This window comes from Astyanax mexicanus, chromosome 18, assembly GCF_023375975.1.
Source record: "Astyanax mexicanus isolate ESR-SI-001 chromosome 18, AstMex3_surface, whole genome shotgun sequence".
Lineage (NCBI taxonomy): Eukaryota > Metazoa > Chordata > Actinopteri > Characiformes > Acestrorhamphidae > Astyanax > Astyanax mexicanus.
This window is the reverse complement of record NC_064425.1, coordinates 5,576,666-5,601,974: the sequence shown is the minus strand read 5'-3', so window position 1 is coordinate 5,601,974 and position 25,309 is coordinate 5,576,666. Positions and strand designations below refer to the sequence as shown.

Here is a 25,309-nt window from a genome sequence, read left to right as displayed (position 1 = left end):
TTTAATGTAAAATCCATTTATATTGGTTTATTCAACCATATTTATGTAGCATCTACACTATCCAATTAATGGGGAAAAAAAGAAAAACTAAAATAGACAAGAATTAAGAACCGGGCTTACCGGAGGACAGAGGTTGTCACAGTCTATGGTTGGCATTGCTGTGACAAAGTGCCCCCCACTATGTCGATGGTGATGAGTTGGATCCGACCTTGCTCTGCCACTGGTGCTTGTTCCAGACGATCCTCCTAGAAGAGAACTGCTATTATTATGTTGTGACTACAGCTATACAGTTATGTTTAAACTGCTATTAATTACACTGTATTACACACAGTATGAAACTAAAATATAATGATATTTATATTGGAGTGCATAATTAGTATCATGACATTCTGGATCACTGGATTACACATCTGATAAAATTCTTGTATATTTTAAATATCTCAGTTGGGGTTGCGGCCTATCATATGGTGTGCAATAATAAAATATTTTTGTTTATTTTGTTGCAGTAGTGTATAGTAGGGCTGTGACGATAATTTTATTACCGCAATACCGCGGTTATGGGACGTCACCGCGGTGATGAGCTCATTACCGTCATTACCGCATTTTTTTATGGCTGTCAAATCTGATTGACTGCGTTTTGAGCGGTAGTAAAATGCTCCATATAAGCACAACTGTGGTGAATTCAGTATTAATATGTCAAGTGTAAGTCCTACACTATAGGGCTGTGCAATATATCAAATATATTTTGATCGCGATAGATATTGGTGTCAAACGATCTCAAAATTCATAATATCGAATATAAATTTTTTTGTCATTTATCTGTGCTGCCGCTGCACTGGCGCGGCAGCGAATGGGTTAAGCAAAACGCGGTGCGTGGTACTCATTGAGGTCCTGCTCACTTCGTCTCCATTGAGGCTGCTGAAGAGAGTGAAGATTAGCAGCACTAATATTGGCTCGGAAATGGAAGCTACAGGGCAGGCTCAGTAAGTTGAGAAAAAAGGAAGAAAAAGACTCAGAACAGAAGAGAATCATCTGCAAGATTTGCCGGAAAGTGGTGTCTGCACCTCTCGCCAACACATCAAACTAATTCACCCACCTCAAGGTAAACCATAGAGCCATGTAAGGTGTTCCGTGGTCACATTTTGAGAAAGTAAAATATATTAATTCATTGTCTGGCTGCTGGCTGTTCTGCGTGAGCACCGCGGAGAACGCGCGGCATTGCGCCTCAGTCTTGGTAAAAATAGTAAGGTTGGTTGAAGTGTAGTTCAAACAGCAAAGCAATGATATAAAACTATAACCACCATCTTTACTGAAATGTTGTTATCTGACCAAGTCTGAGGTAAAATGCGCTGCGCCTTGTCTCTTTCACAGCACGCGGAACTGAGTTCAGAACCGCTACAAATATAACCATATGAAACTCAGTTCAGATAAATAAACTTCAGATGAGTAAGGACACGTAAAGTGAAACAAAAATTGTCAAACATAAAGGACAGGTTTCTATTATTTTAAAATGGAACTAATGTCTTTTTTTTGGTCGGTTGTCTCTTGCGAGCCGATTTCTTAACGTCACGACATTTTAATCAACATATTATATGACGCGGGTCCCGTCAGGATATCTTGCGGCACAGACAGAACTGAATTGTTATTGGCGGGAACAGGAGTTTAATCAATCCAGAGGATGTGGGAGCACATTAATAAATAGTTAAGAAAATTGTAATAATCACGCAGTGATTCTCATGCACGCAACAAAAAAAACCCTAAGCACAAAAAAGGAGCGGAGAATGGACCGACACGCGCACACACACACCGATTTTTTTTTTGTAATGTGGTAAGAAACGTGACCGCGCGCGGTTTTAATAAATATTTTTTTTTATTTTAAGCACTAAATGTAATTTATTAAATTTATTTAGGACCGCGGGGCAGGTGCGGCAAAACTGTGTATGTGGCGGGCTGATGCGGGATTAAAAGAAGGATTTTTTTTGCGGAACGGTAACGGGACAAAAAAGAAATGATGTCTGAATTAATTTCCTCCAATCGAATATAATTTAACATGGTTTAAGAATATAAAATAATTTATAAACAAACGAAATATTTAATATTGAGCTAATAGCCCAAGTGCAAAAATACAAAATCTGTAATACTCTGCACTGCACAATTCAAACGAAATAGCCGTAACGCAGCTGCGCTCCTGCCCTGCGATGCAGCCGAAGCCTGGGCAGCAGCAGAAATTCTGGGGTGAAAACTACATAACTACACAACATAAGGATACATAATGCACTCCAAATATTCAGGAGGGAAGTGAAATAAATGATACTGTACAGATATAATCTGTATCTAGTAGATATTTAATGAGAAATAAGAAGAGTGTGAATAAAAAAAAAACAGACGCCTATCACAGACTTCTTGAGCCTTGAGCCCGAACGGCCCGAGGAAAGGGGTGAGAAATATATTTTTTTCGGGGCCGGGGGTCAGTGGAAAATTTTGCTGTGGATTAATTCGTCTTTTTTTTTTAAACGAATATTAGAATATTCGCTACCAATTACTGCCGAATATCCTGAGCTCAAAACCGCTATTCGGGCCAGCCCTAAAATAGATCTATGGATGGAGAAGGGGGAGGCGGACAAGCTCCTCCTTCAAAAAGTCTGCACGGAAAAAGACAGGTTAGCTGTACAATGACGAATTATACAGGCAGCATATGTTCACTTGTTATGCTGTATTTATGGTTTATGTAGAAGTTGTATGTAGGCTGTATGGTTTGAAGAATAAAGATTTGTTACCAATAAATTTGCGGTGTTTTTTTTTTTTTTGGGGGGGGGGGGGGTGGGGGGGGGGTTGGGGTCTCGCGGTTAACCGCAATATCGCGGTGATGCGTTAGTTTTTTACCGCGGTTATAAAAAATCAATACCGCCCCAGCCCTAGTGTATAGTTGAAATATATATTTTTATTCAGTTCTGTCATATCGTTATCGCAAAAATACCATGAAATATTGTGATATTATTTTAGGGCCATATCGCCCACCCCTAGTCAGTACACCCCTGAAGTGTTTAACACTCATAAAAAATCAGTTGGTTGATTGGTTATTGGGGTTTTATTGCCACTCCAGCACAAAATTAGTCTATTTGTGGCATACACTTGGTTTATATGAGTAGATATAGTACAGTTGATTCAAAAATTACGTAATTCACTACATGTGTGTCAAATTTGATGTTTAAGATTAAGATCCGATAAAAACTTTAAAATCTTCCCTGGTGGGTTTTTTCCAAAACGGTCCTTCATGTTATTTTGTGGATGGTAAAATTTTCTTATATCGCTATGGGCTGGACAGTCGATGAGGATGTGTTTCATAGTTAGTGGGGTGTTACACGATTGACAAGATGGTATTTCAGTGTTTCATAAATAATCAGAGATGTTTTATATTTTTAATATTGTCCTTAAATATCAACCCAGCTGTCAATTCTCAGACGATTATTCAACAAAACGAAAACATGTCCAGTTAGAAACCCATTTAAACACCTGAGCTTGAGGATGTACTAGAAGTGGTCCCTGAGGACTGCGACTGCTCAAGTGCAGGACTTGTTGAAACACTACTGCTTGTATTTGTTCCTTCATCTGCTGTCTTCTTAAAGAAGCTGTGCTGCAGGGCATAGTAGGGCTGGATTCGCGTCTTAGGGTCATAGTCCAGCATTCTGAGTACAAGGTCCTTGAACTTCAAGTAATCAGCTACTGCATGGCCAGATTCCCCAGCTCGTCGACCGCCTGGTCCACCAGCCTCCACTCCCAGGATGGCATGGAGCTTTCGAGAAGCCGGAGGTTTATACTGTTCACACAAACAAATTACAAACGTGTTGAACTCAAACATGTTGGCAATGATAAAGCAGTCAAAATGAGCAGATTTAAGTCAATTACATAATCAGAAAATAAAACTTAAAGGACCTTTAAGGATTATATTTTCTGTAGTTACTAAAATGATAAGGATATATCAATGGATATTAAGGGAACAGAACAAGTTAATAATAGTTAGTAATAGTTTCAGCCAGTATGTTCTTATTGTAACTCTTTGTTACATAACAATAAACTGTGTAGCTTGCAGCCCTGTGAGCCGTTTGTCCCAGTCCCATTTCCACACACAGTGTTGGCAGGTATAGAACACAATAGCAAGCAAACAGTGAACTGAAGCAATGGAAACAGGCAAACTGGCTATTTTTACCTAATCAGATAATAACTGAGCTAACTATTGTTTGCTAATTTATGAAAAAAGCATTCACAGGCATGGGCATTATAACTAATTTCAACACTTGGGGTTATTAAGGCAGTTAGTATTAGACAATCAGATCAGTCACAAACCAAAAGCTTCACTCCGTATTTAGTAGTAACTAACTCAGTGTGTGCATCTTTAGAGGAGTGTTTTTTCTTTTCAGGATAATAGACCTTGGGTGCAGCAAAAGCTTACAGAGTAATATAAAATCCACAAAATTTGCTTGTAATGTGCAAATAATACAACTTTGTGAGCTGATCAGTGAATGTATTCGACTGCAGAGTATAACTAGTCATTGCTTGCATGTCAATTTGGCAACCCGCTTGAGAATTGTGTCTGGTAAAGGCAGGGTGGGGTAAACAATCACTACAGTGTTTGGTAATTGGACAGCTGCAGCCATTTCACACAGTTGTTCTCATTTAGTACTGATTGTTCCTTTAACTACTTTTTTCAAACAACCATCTCTTATTAAAATAATGATTAATGTACAATGTAATTGACAATGAACATCTTGGTAACACACCTACAAGCAAGTGTGGTAGTACCTTGGATGGTTCAATTATTTTAAAATCACAATAATAACACACATTTTTTAATAATCAATGTGTTAGTAAGCAGATTAATTGTGTAAAAAAAATAAAAATAAATGAATCATCATTAGGTGCAGCCCTAGTGAGAAAACTCACCCTTTTCCCGTCTTTGGTCTTCTTTACACTCCATGATCCATCCGACAACTTCTCAAAAAACTTTCTGGCTTTTGGTGCTAGGTCCATTATGTGATTGGGTGGGATGCCAAGAACTTCAACTATTTTGTTCATTTGGTCCACCTGTAAATGAAGGAGGTAACATTTTTAAATTTTTAGTTTTTAATGACAACTTGATGTGTAATACATACATTTAATACGTTTTATTACTGTCTAGATCTTCTATTTTATTTAACTATTCATCTTTTATTAAAAAATCTAATAAAATGAATCCTAAAAGGACGACTAATAACATGTAACACTTTCTAAGAAGCAATAATGCAGACAAATGTACAGATTTTGTTTTAACTATGCTGAGAAGAATTCATCTCTTATTTTACCTCATTGGCTCCACTGAACAGAGGCTCTCCTGTATGCATCTCAACAAGTATGCACCCTAGTGACCACATGTCTATGGCCAGATCATACGGCATTCCCAAGAGCACTTCAGGGGAGCGGTAGAATCGACTCTGGATGTACTGATATATCTGAGAAGAGAGCAGAAATAAAAATAAAAAAAGTTTCATTATGCAGGCAGATGTACAGATAATTCGATATAACCAAAAACATTAACTATAAAAAACTTTGACGTGTCGTTAATGTGTTGGCGTGCACAAAAAAAAGGGGGCGAGTGAGGAAGACATGCATACTGAGAATAGAGCATCCTTTTTGGCATTTTCTTATGCCTAGTTGACCAGTAAGGCTTCAGCGTGGGTGGGACTTGCAGCATGAGACAAGTGGAAGACGGAGCGATAGAAAGACGTACATACAATGCAGCAGCAGTGCAGCGCCGAGTGTTCATTAAACACAAACGAATAACATTTGCCTTCAAAATACTCTAGTCTGTCTTTCCCGAATGGGGTAAACTAATGAAAAACTATCAAAACATTTAACAGTCGATGTCAATAAGTCTATATTGTAAGTTATTGTGTGTATTGTTAGTGTGTATTGTGTATATTGTAAAGTTGTTTGTATAATATACCTAATTTTACTATTCGACTTGTTGTAAATACTACACATGAACACCTGTACTCTGTGACGTGACAATAAAAATATTGTATCTTGTATCTTGAATGTGCAGTAAAACATGCATTATTAAATCAGGAGCCTCGTCAGTAGAAAGTACAAACAGAAGACATGACAAAAAATAATAATCAGCTTTGTCGACTGCTAAAACTTTCATTAGTTGCAGGTGTAGTACAGGCACTAACATACAAACTAAGACAAGACTGAGAGAAACACTAGATATGAAAAATGGGGGCACTGTACCCTTTGTCCCAGTTGGCAAGAACTCCCAAAGTCCACAATTTTGATGGCGCTTCTCTTCGGGTTACATAGCAAGATGTTCTCTGGTTTGAGGTCACAGTGGATGATGCTGAGCTCGGGGGTGGCGAGAAACAGCAGTGCTGTGCAGAGCTGCTGGGCAAACTTCCGGGTCAGGTTCAAAGAAACTCCTCTGAAGTTCGTATTTCGTAACAAGTCGTACAAGTTGTACGACAACATTTCAAATACTAAGCAAAGATGATTCCGGAACATGAAGTGCCGCTTCAGATGAACTGAGAATAAGAAGAAGAAGATATTACATGAGTAATCTTTCTCCCACTTATTTACAATGATCCAGGGCTTAAATATTGATGGATATTTTATTTTGCAAAATCCTCAAAAACACCTTCTAGGACCACTGTAAGGCTTGTCACAATAATTACCTTATAGACTAAACAATATATTGACCCATATTCTATATATAGAACCTCTATCATTTTTGCTGACCTTTATATTGTGCATTGTGTGTTATATTTATATTGTGTGTTCACATTTAGTGCTTTTCCACCAAAAGAACTCTGGTTCTTAAACCAGTTCTGTTAGGGTTTATAAGAACCATGATGTTTTTTAGTGACCCAACCCGTGTTTTCACCAGTTTTAGTGGAACCGCCAAAACACACATTATACGTAATTAACAGAGGGTGCTACACAGAGGCAGTGCTCCTGTATAGACAGACACGCCCACAGGTGTCATCACGGTTTGTGCTGAAGGACCTAGTATTCTTTCGGTTTCTGTTGCGAAAACGAACATTCCTGGCTTGGACCTACTTTTGTTGGTGGAAACACGGCAAACCGGCTCAAAATTAGGTTTCGCGAACCAGAACGATGTTGGTTCCACAATGTGTGCCCATTAATATAAATAAACTAGTATGTCAACCTTATTTATGTTTTATGTGTTTAAAATATATATGAACATTTTTATTATCAAATTCTAATGTCTAAATAATTATTTTTAATAGCTAAAAGGGTAATGTGTAAATGCATTACTATGATACTATTATTGTTTCAATGCCATACAGCAGTCTTAAAACGACTGTTAGATTTTTTATCACACCTATTTTTGGGACAATATATGGTATATCGTGTTTTGTTACAGGCTTTGTGTTTTCCTGTTCAGGAGAAAAAGTATCTGTTAAGATTGTTATCAGATTTGTAACAGAAGTCAATGATCCAGAATGTCATGATAATAATAATGCACTCCAAATATCTCTATATATCCAGGATTAAAGTAAAATAAATGATACTGGACAGATATAATCTGTCTCTAGTAGATATATGATGGGAAATGAGAACAGTGTGAATTTTTCTTTTGCTAATAACAGCAAAAACCCTGATGTGCCATAACACCCACCCCTAATTATCACAATATTTCAGGGTATAATATCGGTTCACAATATTCAAAAATGTTGGCGATTTTATTGTGTACAATACGATATGGCACACCACTATTTAAAAACACATGCACAAATGTACCTAAAAAAAACGTCAGACATCTGTTGAATCTACCAATTATTTTGGGGCATTTCTATTAGTCCATTACCCATGAAACTTTGATACAATATAAATGTCAATAAGTAAAAAACAAAAATTAAGCTTTAAGCTTTTTGTGTGACCAAGACGATACAGTGGTTTAGCTTAAACAAATCATAATTTTCAAACATAAAGGGTCTTACCTATATAATATTTCATTTCTGTGTCATGTTTGTTCATGAGTTCAAGAAGCCGCACTTCAATCTGAGCTTGATTCAGAAAAGCTTTCTTGTTTTTGATGATCTTAATCGCGACCCACTCTTGCTCAGCTCGGTCGTAAGCTTTCACAACCTGCAACAAGACAATTCCAGAAAACATTAGATACGAGACCACAGATCACATCATTTACATTAAAACACACTCCAGCACTCCAATGACTGAATCCAGAATAAAAAAATGTATTATATAGCGTAACAGATTTAATCTTACCATTTGTATTACTTAAGATTTTCACAAAATATTTATAATAGCCTACTCTCAATATGAAAACTAAAGGCAAATAAAAACATGAATATACAGTGTATAATGAGTCATACCTGTCCAAATGACCCCTTTCCAATTAGAGAATCGATTTCATAACGGTCCATCCATTTCTCTCCATTTTTGACAATGTAGTCAAAGTTGTCATCATCATAACCCTCATTGACGACTTTCCTCTCTTTCTTATGGCTGGAGTCCTCACCTTGACCCTGTTGATGCCGTCGTTTCTTTTTTGCATAATACACCTACACAAAACACACACACACAAAATTCAAAAAGCACTTAGACAAAGGAAAAAATATTAGACACAAACTGTAAACACATGTCCTGTAATTCATGTTAGAATTGTAGCTATATGATGCGTCACTATATGGCCAAACTTTGCATCCTATTTTATTTATTTTTTACGATTCTATGTAGGAGTGGGCGATATGGTCCTAAAATATAATCACGATATTTCATGATATTTTCACGATAACAATACTCTTGACAAGATGACAAAACACTGAATTTAAAAAAAATCATTATAAATCACCATATTATTGCCTACGATATGATATGTCACTCCCCTAATTCTGTGTTTATTATATTTTTTATTGTTTTGCCATGATTAGATATTCATTTAGACTTGCAGCTAATTCTTGTTTCAAGAAGACATATCTTCTCATGTGCTTTTTCTGGTGCTTCTCTCTTTGGGTAAAGCCAAAAGAAGGCAATAAAATCTGCTCCACAAAAAACAAATATGTAAGTGCAAACAAAGTGTGAAAAATGATTACACCAGTTTCTCAATACAGCGGCTCTGGATCTCCTGACAGTACACATTTCAACTCTACCCCAGCTTTCAGCAGCAGGTTCCCCAAGTTCTGGATTGCTTTCCTTCTCAGCCAGCATCACGACTGCAAAAGCTGAATTTTATCACAATAAATTCAGCTCCCTCACAGACTCCCGGAAACTATTTGCTACTTTTAAATCACTACTGAACCCTCCTCCTCCTCCTCCGGCTACATGCCTTACTGCTGAAACACTTGCATCATTCTTTACTGGAAAAGTGGCAGCTATCAGCAACCAGTTTACTGATGTAACATGTAGCAGTCCTACTACATGCTCTGCAGCCCGGTGTCCCTCCACCGAAGGCGTTGCTCTCTCCTCGTTCACTTCTCTCACTGAGAACGAGACACTGGCTCTCCTAACACGTAGCCGTCCTACTACGTGTCCGCTTGACCCAATTCCCTCAAACTTACTACAAACCATCGCACTTGCTATCATTCCGGCTATCACTCACACCATCAATGCCTCTTTAACTTCTGGTGTTTTCCCAACTGCTTTCAAACAAGCACATGTGACACCACTGCTTAAAAAGCCTTCTCTCAACCCCGCCCAGGTTGACAACTACAAACCGGTCTCACTACTACCCTTTCTCTCTAAAACACTCGAGAGAGCAGTTTTAAATCAGGTCTCTGGCTTCCTCTCCCAGAATGACCTCCTGGACCAGAACCAATCTGGATTCAAAAAAGGACACTCTACCGAGACGGCTCTGTTGTCTGTGACTGAAGCGTTGAAAACTGCTAGAGCTGCAGGCCAGTCCTCAGTGCTCATTCTGCTGGACCTCTCAGCCGCCTTCGACACGGTCAACCACGACTTCCTCCTAACTATACTTTCAAACATGGGGATCTCAGACAATGTGCTGTCATGGTTTAGATCATACCTCACTGGGCGCTCGTTCAAGGTGTCGTGGCAAGGACAGCTGTCCTCAGCCCACTCCCGATCCACTGGGGTTCTCCAGAGTTCGGTACTGGGTCCCCTTCTCTTCTCAATATACACTGCCTCTCTTGGTCAGGTTATCCACTCACATGGCTTTTCCTACCATTGCTTTGCTGATGACACCAAGCTATACCTGTCATTCTCACCTGAAGATAACTCAATCTCTGCACGGATATCGTTGTGTCTCTCTGACATATCCTCTTGGATGAAGGAGCATCACCTTCAATTAAATCTCTCAAAGACTGAACTTCTGGTCATACCAGCAAAACCATCTTTTCAACACAACCTCTCTATAAGCATCGACTCTCTCTCTCTCTCTCTCACCGACAAAGGTTGCTAGGAACCTGGGTGTCATGGTTGATGACCAGCTCTCCTTCACGCACCATGTGGCCTCGGTTGCTCGATCCTGCCGCTTCGCGCTTTACAACATCAGGAAAATTAGACAGTTTCTGACGCAACAGGCCACCCAACTCCTGGTACAAGCAGTCGTCATCTCACGCCTCGACTACTGCAATGCCCTACTAACTGGCCTCCCGGCCTGCGTAGTAAAACCACTCCAAATGATCCAGAACGCAGCAGCACGTCTGGTCTTCAACCAACCAAAACGGGCACATATCACCCCGCTGCTCATTGAGCTACACTGGCTACCAGTTGATGCTGGCATCAAATTCAAAACTCTTACAATCGCCTACAAGGTGATGACAGAACAGGCTCCTTCCTACCTGCACTCACTCCTGAAGGCTTACGCTACCTCCCGGCCGCTGCGCTCCTCCAATGAACGTCGCCTCGCTTTGCCAAACACTCACACAAAGCAATCCAGACTGTTCTCATACAGAGTTCCCCAATGGTGGAACAAACTACCTTCTACTACCAGATCAGGAGAATCTCTCGCTATCTTTAAGAGACTCCTGAAGACAGAGCTCTTCAAAGAGCACTTACTCTCCTAACACCTCTAACACACTAACTACTTCTAACCCCATTTCCTTCTTCCCCTCCTTCACTTCTCTATCCCTTTATTTCCCTTTGACCTCCTTTAAGCCCTTTTAAAAATGGGTTATCTAAATTCCTATTACTTTTGTACTTCATTATTGTAAGTCGCTTTGGACAAAAGCGTCTGCCAAATGAAATGTAATGTAATGTAATGTAAAGTTCGAGGGGAGCTGGAATACAGCAAAAATGTCGACCTGCTGCGAGTCTGCCCCTAAAGACAGACTGAGAAACAATGTAGCAAAAAATATCCAAGGGTTCTGCCAAGCAGAATTATGCTGCTGCATTTTGTTGTAAAACTAAAAAACCTTAACTCACATAGTCATACAATTTGTATTTTGTTCTTAACTTTTTAAATATGTAATTCATCATGTAACTGCTATTCCTGTTTATTTGTGTGACATTGTGTGATTTTGTGAGCTGGGACATACTGTTACAGACTGTTCCGTCTAAAATAGGGGAGATATTGATATTGCAATATTTTGTTTTGAAATACTGTATTAGTTTAAGAAACACTGATTTTTAATGACTAGTTTACATGTAAATATTGGCGGCAGATTGTAGTTTATTATATGTTGTATAATGTTAGAGCTGTACAGTATATAAAATATTTTGCTGAGTCTTTATACATTTTTTTTGGTATCGACAATATGCATATTGGGGATTTCATCAATGCTTAAAAAAAACACTGACCCAAATGTACATTTCATTGCATAAAGTGTAAAAAAAATCCTGTATTATAAATTGTAAATTGTAATATAAATTGTAATATAAAATCACTGTGCTGAGTATTTAAATAGGAGATTTAAAAAAAACTGCCACTCCAGTAGGGGTGGGAATCGTTTACTATCTCACGATTCGATTCGATTCCGATTTTGGGGGCCACGATTCGATTCAAAATCGATTTTTGATTCAAAACGATTTGAATTATAAAAATGTCTGCTTCTGGCTTATGAATCTTATTGAAAAAAACCCCTCCATAATATACACTGGTCCTGGAGCAGGTAATGTGTTACAAAAACAATAAAATGTGCAGGAATGTGGGTCCTCAGTGACAGAGGAATCACTGGGATATCACAATGACGTTAATGAACAATAAATAAATAATAAATAACACTGCTTTATTACCAGGCTACTAGCGGTGGTGTGTAGGTGACGCTGCTGGGCTGATGTGATGATAGCAGTGGAGCGCTAAAGTTCAGGAGCAGCTGCTGATTAACTAGTTAATTTAAGGTCGTTGTATTTCTTCAGAAAGGGGGCAGGAGGTGGAGAAATTAATTCATATGGTCCATTCCTTAATTCCTCTGTGATGAGGAGCTGAAATTAGCTCTGATTAGCTTATTGTATTTTTCCGTTCCGCCTTAAATGCTGCAGCCCGCTGCCACCTGTAGCGTTATTTAAGGTGGAACTGGAAAGTTAGCTAGTTAGCTAGCTAACAGTTACTGAAACTAACTACTAGCGATCTTTTTTATGCTTGTTATGAAGCATTCTGCCATAAAACATTGAAACTACACGTTAATCTAATGTAATATAGTGCTTGTTCTGCCATCTTACCGGTGATTCTCAAACACCTACGCTCTGTGTGTGTCTGGAAGATCTCCGTTTGAAAGGACAAGCGCTATCCCCAGGGTTGCCAGGTCCAACAAAAATACCCAGCCCAAAATCAGTCTAAAACCCGCCCCTCAGAATCGATTTTGGGACATTTTAAATCGATTCTGAATCGTAGTAAATGAGAATCAAGATTCTTATGTGAATCGATTTTTTGGCACACCTCTACACTCCAGGTACATTTGGTTTGAGAGTCAAACAACATAATAAATAGTATTCATCATTTAAGATTATATTTAAATATTGTAAGATAATATTTTGCCATATCACTCAGCTCTATCAGGGAGTAATTATATATACCAAGGATGGTTGCTTTTATGCTGTTCATACTGATATTAACTGAAATTCCCTCCAATCTCATGTTGTGTGTAACCCTGATCACTATAAAACAATTTACAATATGACACTTTTCTTTTAAAATCTGATTTTTAAAAATCACAAAATATTTGTAAATTGTAACCCCTGTATCGTATTGCCAAGTTCTTGTGGAAGATGTGTAGAAGATGTGTGGTATGTGAAGCTCACTGGCATCACCCATTCCACATAATAGATTACAGGTATGTTGTGTAGAGTGAGTTATTTAGCAACTCAAAGTTGTGTAATTTCTTACCTCATTAATATGTTTGTAGGTTTTGATCAAGTCAATGGAGAGCTTCCTCAAAGGAGCTACAGCTGGGTCACGAAAGCACTGGGGCATGTGCCTCTGTATTTAGAGAAAGAAATAAAAAGAAATAAACAAAAAGACATTAGTCACAAGACAAGGTGAAATGGCTATTTGCTGTTTTGTAAGAACACATGAGCAGTCATTACCTGGTTGGCAGTGAGTGCTTGTGTCTGGTCACTGTATGGCAGTACAGTGACAGACTGGTCTGTACTCTGCTGGTGACAGTCACTGTACTGCTGGTGCGAATGAGGCATCGGAGCAGCCATCTGAAGACCAGCAGCATTGAAAGAAAAAGAGGGTGCAAGCCGGACGGACCAGGGTTTGCATGCTGAGGTCTCTCCCCCTACGAGAAAGATATACAGATTAGTGCTTAGTAAAACATTGCATTGAGAGCATTGATGTTTCTGTGTGATCCATTGTGCTTACTACAACTAAAATATTACATATTCATACAATATTTCATATTAAAATATTACAATTTGAAAACCTCTGGTATATTCAAGAGAAAGACTGATGATGACAAGCTATCAAACCAAGCTGAACTGCTTGAATTTTTGCACCAGGAGTAAAGGCATAAAGTTAGCCAAAAGCAGTGTGTAAGACTGGTGGAGGAGAACATGATGCCAAGATGCATGAAAACTAAATACTGATTTCTGAACTCTTAAAACTATGAATGTGAACTTGTTTTCTTTGTATTATTTGAGGTCTGAAAGCTCTGCATCTTTTTTTTTTGTTATTTCAGCTATTTCTCATTTTCTGCAAATAAATGCTCTAAATGACAATATTTTTATTTGGGAGAAATGTTGTCCACAATGTTCATTTTACTCAAACATAAACCTATAAATAGCAAAATCAAAGAAACTGATTCAGAAACTGAAGTGGTCTCTTAATTTTTTTTTATATATATACACACACATGCAAACACAAAAAAAAAAAAAAGAACAGAACAGTGAAATTGGCATGTGTGTAATTAAATAGAAAAAGAAATGTGATCTGAATGAACTGAATTAGCTCCTCACTAACCTCTACAGTGCTGGTAATAAGCCTATATGAAAGCAGTGAAGTGGAAACGTGTTACACTAATTTGCCCTCTTTCATGAGTAAATTCTGATGATTATTAGAAGAATGCTCATTTATCAGCATCCCTCACCAGACAATACAATGCACTGCAGCCACACAGAATCCCACCACTATTTCAGAATCCCAGCAACAGCACCTAATTAGCATAGCCTATCACCAAGAAGATACAGTGTGATTTGGCAAGCCCATAAAGGTTCAAGCCAATCACAGAAGAGTATGCAAATAACCTACTTTTGTTGCCAGGGCAGAGCTGTTCCCATTTTCCAATAAGAAAACAAGAAATAAACAAGAAATAAAACCGAACTTTGGCACACTTCAAGGCAGCATCCAGCACACTGGAGCCTGACGGCAACACAGACGCTGAATGTGAGCTGAGGATGGAGGAGCAGAGAATGATTCAGCTGACCTGACCGAGCCTCGGCAAAGAAAAAAATTCACACAAAGCACAAACTCTCAGGAACGTGCACACGCTTTCCAACAGTGTTTTTTTTTATTGCTGAGGAAACCACACACCACAACACCACCACTATTACTACTACAAATTATGTCCATGTATACTGAAACCTTAATATATCAGACATTAGTCACAAACCACACAAATGGCTTAACTGTGAATATGTTCTTGTCATAACCATCCCATAATTCCTGTAAACTGTACAGGAAGAATAATTTAGATTTTCACTTTTTCTATCATATACAACTTTCAGCAGTTTCTCCATACAAAATAAATACAAGTAGCAGTCATAGCTTTGGTGTGAAGCTATTGAAAATCTGTGAAATACACCAGCAACAACTGAATATAACATTTCTTAAAATAATCTAACTCTAGTTCATAGTTTACATGAGCTTTTTTTAGGTGAATGTATGTATTTGCACTAAGCATGCTACACAGTACTTTTAAAACCTGCACTGTGGTTTAGTCTTTTTTTTATTATTATTATTTTTTTTTTTAGCGTAAATAAATCCAGGGATTTTAGCGTGGACTTTGTTGCGCTCTCTTTTTTGTTTGTCAGCTCTCTTCAGTTCAGACTAGTAATTGTGTAAAAAATATTTATAATATATAATATAAATAATATTGATATTCTACAAATATATCAGCCATTCTCGACTACAATTATTAGTTTACATAATTTTTAATTTATTAACTGACAGTACCATTTAAAGTGATGCACAAGCTATTGTTTCCTTTACATTTACATTATTCTTCGCACTATAAAGCGCACCTAAAACCCTTTTATTTCCCCAAAAATCGACGTGGGACAAACCGCTAGCTAATGGTGCCCTGGCTAATTGTAAAACAATCAAGTACAAAGTTTAGTTTGTTCACAGGGCCAAAGGCAAAAATAGGGAACATTGTACACACTTTTAAATTAGTATTTAACGAAATGTAGGACAAAAGGGCATCTTTGTGTTGTCACAATACCAAAATTCTTAATTTTAACTTGCTTAAACATTTCAGTACTTTTACTGTAATAATTAACGGAATTAATTATAATTAATTATAATAAAAATAAAAAAATATTCTTCAAGTAAGAACTTAAGTTTGTGGAATTTCTTTGATAGTTATTTTTGTGAGCTGTCTCAGAGGAGATTTTATTATTTATTTATTGTATTTTATTTTATGAATGACGTGCTCTAGGACTTGATAAAACACAGTGGATCAACACCAGCAGATGACATGTCTCTCCAAACCATCACTGCTTAACCTCAAGCAGCTTGGACTGTGTGCCTCTCCACTCTTCCTCCAGCCTCTGGTCTTTTAATTTCCAAATCAAACGCAAAATAATCTGATGGTCAGTCATGGTTTGGAGATAGGGTTAGGATTTATTTATTTTGTACAATAAATGAACATGATCTCAATAATTTCTGATAATCGTGATATCGTCTATTGTGTTTGGTTATGTTTGTTCACATATATAACAGTGAACAGTATTTTAGCCAGTCATGCTCTAATAAACACAGTGAGGACTAAGGTAGGTAAAGAGATAAGAATATAATTCCCAAACTAATTATAATAATTGATTAATTAAATTGTTGCTGTATTTAAAAAGTGTATAATTGCTTTTTTAAGCTATTCCTTCATCATTATGTCAGTGGCACTTAATAGTCTAAAAATTACAAAAATATCTTGTATCGCAATAATTTCTGTGAAAATATATTGTCCACAAAATATTCTTATCTTGACAGGCCTATTTGGAGATATGTAATATTCTAATTTTCTGAAACATTGATTGTTCAGTTTTCATTGGCTGTAAACCATAAAAAATAAAAAAATGTGTCAAATACAAAGTGCTATTTTTGTGCCGTTAATTTTTGATAAAAAAACTCCACTGCATTAAAACTGAACAGAAATGGCAGAACACATTTAGGCCTTTCTAACCTTAAGCCTCCCTAAACTAAACCTTGGGCAGCATTAGGATTCCTAAACTCAAATCAACAACAGCTTTATCCTCCCTAAACTAAACTTATGGCAGATTTAGACTCCCTCATATGAACCGATTACAGCATTATCCTCCCAAACCTGACACTAAGACAGGTTTGGTCTTCTTAAACCAAAATTCTTGCAGCTTTAGCACCTAAACTGAACCTACATAAATTTTAACATTCCCAAACCTTTCCCAACATTGAACCTACAGAAATTTTAACATTCCCAAACCTTTGGCAGCCTTTCCCTTTCCAAACTGAACCCATCACAGCTTTATCACAGCTTTAGCCACCGTTAATTTAGTTTACAGAGGCTATAGTCTTCCTAAACTGGGTCTACAGAAGAAACTAAACCTACAGCAACTCAAGCCTCTCTATAGTGAAACTTTTAGGACTGCAACGATTAGCTAACATAATCCACAATGTCGAATATAAAAATGATCAACTTCAAATTTCAGTGTCAACTAATTGTTAATTTGTAACTACATTATATTATATTTATAATAAAATTACACTGTGCTGGGGACAGAAACACAATGTTAAGAGTTAAGAATGGTCAAGAGCTGCTTACTCAATCAGTTAACATTCAGCTTGGTCACCAGTTACAAAAATATATATATTTCATATTTTCTCAAAATATATCAGAACATTTCACATTTAAATGTCTTCTAAGCATTTAAATCCCATATTCTATCATTTTGAGGTGATATGGAAAGCTAGGAAGAGGAGACAGACATACAGGAAGCAGAGATGGATAGCAACTACAGCAGATTCAGCCTACCTACTCAAACTATGTCAGCCTTGGCCTGCCTATACACTATACCTAAAACAGATTTAGATTATCTGTTGAATTAGCAGCTTCCCAATACTGAACCCACAGCAGCCTACGCCTCACTAAACTTAATCAACAGCTTTAGTTTCTCTCTAAATTGAATCTATGGCAGTTTAAAGGCCAATTTATACCTCTATGTCAAACCTACATAGCTTACTACCTACTACTACTACACTGCTCTACCTGCAGGTTGCATGCATTAGCCTATGCTGTAGCCTATGTTGTAGACCGACGCATATCCCCCATGAATTGTAACTATATGATGCAGACAGCAGCACCTGTGATCACACCCACGCCTGTGGTCGAGCTGTGGTCACACCCACGCCTTCCCACCTTTTGCAGTTTTAAACCTAAACCATAAAATTATAAATGCTCTCCACTGTATAAGGCACTCTAAACCTTTGGTAGCCTTGGTTTCTCTAAACCAACATTATAATACATAATACATTACATTATGAAATTACATAATAAACGAAAGTGTTTATCCTCCACAATAGGAGTGGGTGATATAATATTGATATCTTTTTTTTTTTTTACTCGATAGGATTTCGCCATATCCCGATATTGTGATGTTAGGACGCAGGTAAGCAAACGCAGGCAACAGTGGAGAGAGCGGTAGTGCTCACACTGAGGGTGATTTAGTTTAGTTAGTTTAGTTCCTAGATTAGTTTGCAAAATGGGGAGGACTGGATAAGCAATTTATTCTGATCTGAAGGAAAGGTTAGTAGTGACAACAGCTGATCACGGCAGAGTAGAGCGGCCTGCTGAACGAGACGGAGGCTGTGGGGCTTTCAGCAGAAAGCAGCTTCGCTTTTACTCAGACACAGATATAGGTCATTCAGCACAGTACTGATGTTCCGTCAATTTCTATAAGAAAAGCTACCTTTAATAAAACAGAGGGCAGGATATGCCGTACGGCAGAATCAGAGAATGCTCCCAGCTGAAATACAGGTAGGATCTGACTGGTGTTCTGTGAGTTGTGCAACCCTGTCAAACCATGCTACCCTATAAGTATTTCAGTTTTAAAAAGCTAAAAATACCAAAAAAGCATCATATTAGAAACCGTATTAGAAAATACTTTCAGCAGAAGTCTAGTTAGGCGATTAGTCGATATAATCAACAATGTCGATTATTTAAATTTACAGACTACAAATTTCATTGTCAACTAATCATTAATTTGTATCAGTACCATATTGCACAAAGTGCTGGGGAAAGACATGCAATGGGAGATGGGTAAATGGGACACTTAGTTTACACTCAACTTAGTCTGTGTCTCTAAAAGTGCCTAAACACAACAGATGACATATTTCCTCACTAAATATCAGCACTTTCCACATTTAAACAACATCTAGACATTTAAATGCCTTTTAAATCTCATAATCCGCTATCATTTTTAGAGATGAAGGACAATAATCGTTGACTAATCGACTAATGGAAAAAATAAAAATCAGATTAGTCGACTACCACAATAATCATTAGTTGCAGCCCTAGTATCAGGTAAAGTTTAAAAAGTTAAGGTCATATATACCATTAAAAACTTTTTTTTATTTTTTTTTATAGTTTTATGGTTTATTGAAATTTAACTGCAAATTACAGCATTTTTTTAACATGCAAGCAGGCTGTTTAATGCTCACAATAAAAACTTAAGGAATAATCATAAAACATGAAAAAATGTTGAGTCGGCGCATGCACACGTTCATAAAGAAGCACATATGAAAGGGTAGCAAAATTTGACAGAAAACCAGCCTAAAGCAGTAAATCAGGATAAAGATAAGCTAAGGGTGATATATTTTCATTCTTTTTACTTGAAATGCCATTTGTAGTTTCATAACACTAAAGAAAAAAAAAACAGTAATCCAGTTATTTTATAGCTTACATAATCCACTCGAGGAAAACAAAATAAGTATTACAAAAAAAAAAAAAAATACATGTAAACTAGGGGTGTCACGATCTCGATATTTTATCGAAATCGAATCGAAATGAGGTCATGGTCTCGAGTATCGAAGTCAAAAAGAGGATCGACGATCCCTCCCGCGCGCGCTACGCAAATAGCGCAGCGCGCTACGCAGACGTTAATAAACATCACTGTGACAGCGCTAGTCACAGTTTCACCACATCACTTATCTAACCAGCCTGTACTGATTTCTGCCCCCCAATAATGCTTTCAATAACCTCTAATAGCCTTTAATAGTCTTCAGTAGCCTTTAAAAGACTTACCTGGCGGCCGTGGTGTGTCCACTAAACTCCGTAGTTATAAACATCCTGAGGTTAGCAGCGCGCTAACTGACCTGTTTATAATGTAATCCGAGCAGTGACTCCGTGTCGGCTGTTCTAACCTGCTGCTGTTAGCTGCTTGGGCTGAAAGATGAACTGTAGTGAGCTGTATTATCCAGTTAGTGGGGTTAAAACCTTTATTTGTTTACAGAAACAGTAAAAACGGACTGGCTGAGCCCTGTAGCCCGTGGCTGGGCTGTACTGAAGTAGTGACTGAGTGAAGGGGGCGGGGCTTGTGCTGCTGCTGCAGCTCCGACTAGTGGTTGGATGAAGAACTGCAGCTTCATGTAAGTGAGCAGTTTCACCAGCCATCCACACACAGCTCTGATAAACTGCTTGTTTTAATAGTGCACACTGTTGCTACCAAAAAAAGTCACTAGATGGCATTACCATATATATCTTAATAAATAATAATAATAATTTTTATAATATTTATAATAATAATAATAAATATATTATTTAAATTATATGAGGCATAAAATAATAACAAGAAAAAAAAACAAGAAAATCGAGAATCGAATCGTGACCCTCAAATCGAAAATGAAATCGAATCGAGGATTTAGAGAATCGTGACACCCCTAATGTAAACACTTAAGATACATGGTTCAGCTCATGCACAAAGACGCTGAGTAGCCCATGTCGATGGGAAGCACAGACTGACAGAACACTGGTACAGTCTCAGATCAGCGTGCACAGGCAGGGCCGGTACAACAGTTTTTTTAAAATCATTTTCAGGATGTTTGAATGAGTGAAATTTGTTTAGAATTAATTGACATTGCGACACTGAATAAGATCTATTACTTAGGAAAAACGTTTATTAGGAACAGATCTCTGAAACATGAACCATGGTCCACAGGCCTAAACACAATGGTATATTAGGCTACAAGAATTCCACTAATCTAATATAATTTAACATGGTTTAAAAATAAAAAAAATCGTTATAAACAAACAAATTCAGCTGCTGCATTTGCATACTGCTTATTATTGATTGTTTTTATTCACTGGTTTGAGCAGTTCGTATTAGTTATAGGTCACATTTTGTATGCATTTGATCAGGACTAGGGGTGTGCCATGTAATGGTGAGCAACAATATTATCAATGTTTTAATATTGTTAAGGCACAAATATATGGTGACATTGTGTTAGGGCCATCAACAAGGTACAACTTTTACTACAGACAGATTATATCTGCCTAGTATCATTTTATTTTAAGTGTATTATAGCATAAGGACATGTCTAATCATTGACTTCTGTTACAATGGAAAATCTCAATGTGCCATATCAAAGTGCAATAATAGAAATGAAATGTAATATTGATTTTGTTGCAGTAATATGTCCTTGATTATTATTAGTAGTAGTAATTAAAATGTTATATAGTTTTGAATATCGCTATCGCAAAAATACACAGAAATTTTGTGATATTTTTTAAGGGTCATATTGCACACCCCTACTCCTCAATCCCCTGATCTAAATCTGATCAACTGAGCTTACAAAGCTCAACAAAGCAGTAACATTGTTCAGCACCTCCAGGAACTCCTTCCTTTAAGACGCTGAGAAATTTGTTCCAGGTGACTCTCCCTCATGAAGACTCTGAGATTAAAATACCAAGAGTGTGCAGATCTGTCCTTAAAGATAAATGTACTACTTAGAAGAATCTAAAGTATAAAACAATCTGATTTGAATGGACTAGTGGGTATGGGTATATTTCAAAAAAATAAGAAATTTATGAAGCATGTTATGTTTTATGTAACTAAAATGTCAGTATATCCATCCGTACAGCGTTGTTGAAAAACAATGGCTTAATGTTCTGAAACCACATTATGTTTTAACCACACGTAAACATTTGAGTGGCCATTCCAAACCTGTGTATTGATTAAAGGTCACAGGACTGCATGTAGCCATTAGTTGTTTTTTTTATTATATTTAACTATAAACTTTAGAGCTGCAAGGAACAACGCTTTTGGAATTAATGGTATTTTATTGTGTAATTAAATCAAAACGTGCATTTATTATATACTCTTTACTGTAAATTAACACTAATTTATAAAACAGAAATACAAAGAAAATTTGGTTTCTACAAACCAATTTGCATGAAGTACAGGGAGATAGTCCATGTGTGTGATGGGATGTTGGAAGGTTATTTAAGTTGCTCCTTAAATGCAACACGAAAGCACAAGTAAATGGACTAAATGTGTAAAATATTACAAACACAACCTTGGCTTAAACTCTGGTCTGGAATTTCAGGTTTAAACAAGCCTTAAAACTATGGATCGCTGCAAAAAACAATATACCCAACAAACCATCATACTATCCAGTAGTACATGAACCAGACGACAACAAATTAATTTAGTAGTTTAGAATAGAGCATGTTTCTCATGTCCTATGTTCTGAACATAGGCTGCCTTTAAGTCGTGTCGGAAATAATGTATTTAAGAGATGACAGCACATAAACTCCACAAACTCGTATTTACCAGTGGTTAACTCAGATTTTTAGATAAGCCCTGTGATTCCCAGTTGGGGGTGTGTCAGTATCAAGAGGTCATGGCGGCTGCCAGTATGGATCCTGCTCCTACAGTGGACTGTAAAAAGCTTTGAGCTTATTAGCAATAGTTTTAAGCTGTATGGGTTTAAAACAAAAAAAAACTATAAAAATAAATAAATAAATAAATAAATAAATAAATAAATAAAAATAATAATAAAAATAATAATAATAATAATAATATATATATATATATATATATATATATATATATATATATATATATTCACCTAATGCGAGTTTTTCATGATAATAGCCCAGAAGTATAAACAAAAGGATTTTCCACATGGCGTCCATTTCCACCTAACCAAAAAACACTCGAACGCATGTCAAATTGTAATTACCTCAAACCTTGTAAGTAGGAATTTCCAAGGAGACTTTGAAGACAGCAATAGATATTTTATCAAAAATAGTTTAGTCATGATGGGCACCATGCCCCAAGCTAGGCATTAAAACAAACCTCAGCTGTAAAGTATAGTCATGTATGTATATTGAGTTTTTACAAACATTTCTGAATGCAATTCCACAAATATCACTTTTAAACAAGGAATTAACTGCTTCAAATCAAATTTTGTTTGAGTTTGCCTCAATGATAACAGCTATTGATAACTGATAACCATTTCCCTTTACACCTTGTTTTTATAATCAGGTGCTTCTACAGACCTCGATCAACTCGATCAGTTATCATAGTCTAGAGCTAAAATGAAACTCACAATAGCAATGGTGTCTTGGACACATTAACAGGGAGTTCGGATGTCATATTAAACCGTATAGATTAAGAATGGGATATCACTCAAGTTCATGTGAATGCATATGAGCAAATACTCTCAGATGGATAGTGTTCATTTTGGGACAGAACCAAACTGTGTAACATTTAACACTACACTGAAAAAACACTACTTTGATACATTCATTCCTGTTCCATGTTCCTGTATGTAACAGCTATATAAATAAATTAGTGCTAAAAACAATAAAAAAAAAAAACAATAGATGATTACAAACAGACGTTGCTTGCAAATACTATATACTATTTAATTCTACATTAACCAAATGTGATCCAAAATATACCATTAGTAAAGCACTAACAAGCCTGTAAACCAAAAATAAGCTGAGATTCATCCATCAGTACTGACATCAAACTAAGCTTACATCACTAATGCCAGGTTCACACTACACAAATTTGGGCCAGTTTTTCAGTCGCCAAAAGTTTTTCGTTTATCGCCGGCAAAAACTCTGCTCAGAGGCAAATCGGGGATCACACGGCACTCACGCTGTTTCGTAGTGTGAACTACTAAAAGACGGTCCCCAAGCTGATTGGTTGGTGAGCTGATCCTGGAGATACAGGTAGAGCATGTTTAAAAGGCATATAACTGGAGTTCAAAAGTGATCAAAAATGATGTCTGCGGTACTGAAACATTTGACATAGTTCTGCGTTGAGGACATAAGCACATATTTTAGTATAAAACTGATTAGACATTTATAAACCCTGAATTTGCTCAGTCGCTTCATATGAACCTGTTCATATTGGACTCACTGCAAGTGCGTATTCTCACCTGCAGAGATTCTCTGGCATGGCATCGCTAGTTCTCGTGCGAGTTTAGTTCTGATGGGTTCTTGTGACGAAGAACAGGAGAGCAGCCAGGTGAGTCAGCAATTTCCCACAGTGGGAAATCGTGTAATTTGTGACCACGTGTCGCTGATCAGTCATTTGTTGTTTGTTAGTCTCAACAACTGTGTAGTGTGAACCTGGCATTAGTTAGCTATATCAGTGCCAGTTACAAATCAACTAGATAGTTTAATGACTGGACAATTAATGACGAGCACCCTTAGCTAACAATACTCTTTAGCTTGATTAGTTTCAACAAAATTAAGAAAAATGGATGCTTTAAATGAGGAAAACAACAGTGACGCTAGATAACTAAGCTAGCTAATGTTTGAAAAGGTCTGAATACAGACAGCCATTTACAGATTTAAAAAATATTATCAACTTGCTTCGTGAAGGGCAAGAAAGCAGTTATCCAACATGTTCAAGACTTTTCTGAGGAGAAAAAAACAATTAAATTGGAATGCAGCACAAGCCAATAGCTTGTGAGCTAATCAGCTAGCTAATGTTAACTTACTTTCTAGCTCAGTTAGATAAGCTAGCTACCTCGCAAGCTAAAACCAGAGTAGAGGAGTGTTACAAGTACAAGACACCTGTTATAGTGGAGATGTGGCACCAGTAAAACCAGTCAAGGGTGAAGGGACAAAGTAGCAATGTCCCCAGTAAAAATAAAAGTAAAAGCAGAGTATTACAGATAAAACCAGTCAGAGTTGATGAGTGTTGCAGGTAAAACTAGACAGAGTAGAGGGATTTTCCAGGTAAAACCAGTCAGAGTGGATTAGTGGCACCAGTAAAAAACACTCAGACTGAAGGGTCAAAGTAAGAGTGTCCCCAGTAAATATTAGTATGATCAGCAAAACAAGAGTGGATTAATGTTACAAATAAAAACAGTCAGTGTAAAGGAGTATTACAAGTAAAAATGGAGAAAAAAAAACAGTCAGAAAGAGTGGAGGAGTATTACAACCTAACACCAAACAGAGTGGATGAGTGTTACCAGTAAAAATAATTTTGACCAATGTAACAATGAAAAGTGTTTTAGAAAAAAAAAGAAAAACCTAGTCAAGAGTGGGAATGACAAGCATGACAAGTAAACATGTAGGACTGTCACCAATAAACCAGTCTGAGTGGAAGAGTGAAGGAATGTTACAAGTAAAAACAGAGTGGATGAGTATTACCAGTAAAAGGAATAGTGACCACTGTAACAAGG

General features: G+C 37.1%; 1 protein-coding gene across 1 annotated transcript in view; it reads right to left on the bottom strand.

The window, feature by feature from the left end:
• Positions 1–25,309, bottom strand: part of dyrk1ab (dual-specificity tyrosine-(Y)-phosphorylation regulated kinase 1A, b) — a 33,243-nt gene that overhangs the window by 4,920 nt on the left and 3,014 nt on the right. Inside the window, exons 2-10 of the mRNA XM_007260530.4 lie at positions 13,498–13,694; positions 13,298–13,390; positions 8,388–8,576; positions 7,995–8,142; positions 6,268–6,554; positions 5,340–5,486; positions 4,942–5,082; positions 3,514–3,817; positions 121–245 (exon numbers count right to left, since the gene is read on the bottom strand). Of these exons, the coding sequence (XP_007260592.3) occupies positions 121–245; positions 3,514–3,817; positions 4,942–5,082; positions 5,340–5,486; positions 6,268–6,554; positions 7,995–8,142; positions 8,388–8,576; positions 13,298–13,390; positions 13,498–13,617 (1,554 nt within the window). The 5' untranslated portion in view covers positions 13,618–13,694. The remainder of the gene's footprint in view (positions 1–120; positions 246–3,513; positions 3,818–4,941; positions 5,083–5,339; positions 5,487–6,267; positions 6,555–7,994; positions 8,143–8,387; positions 8,577–13,297; positions 13,391–13,497; positions 13,695–25,309) is intronic.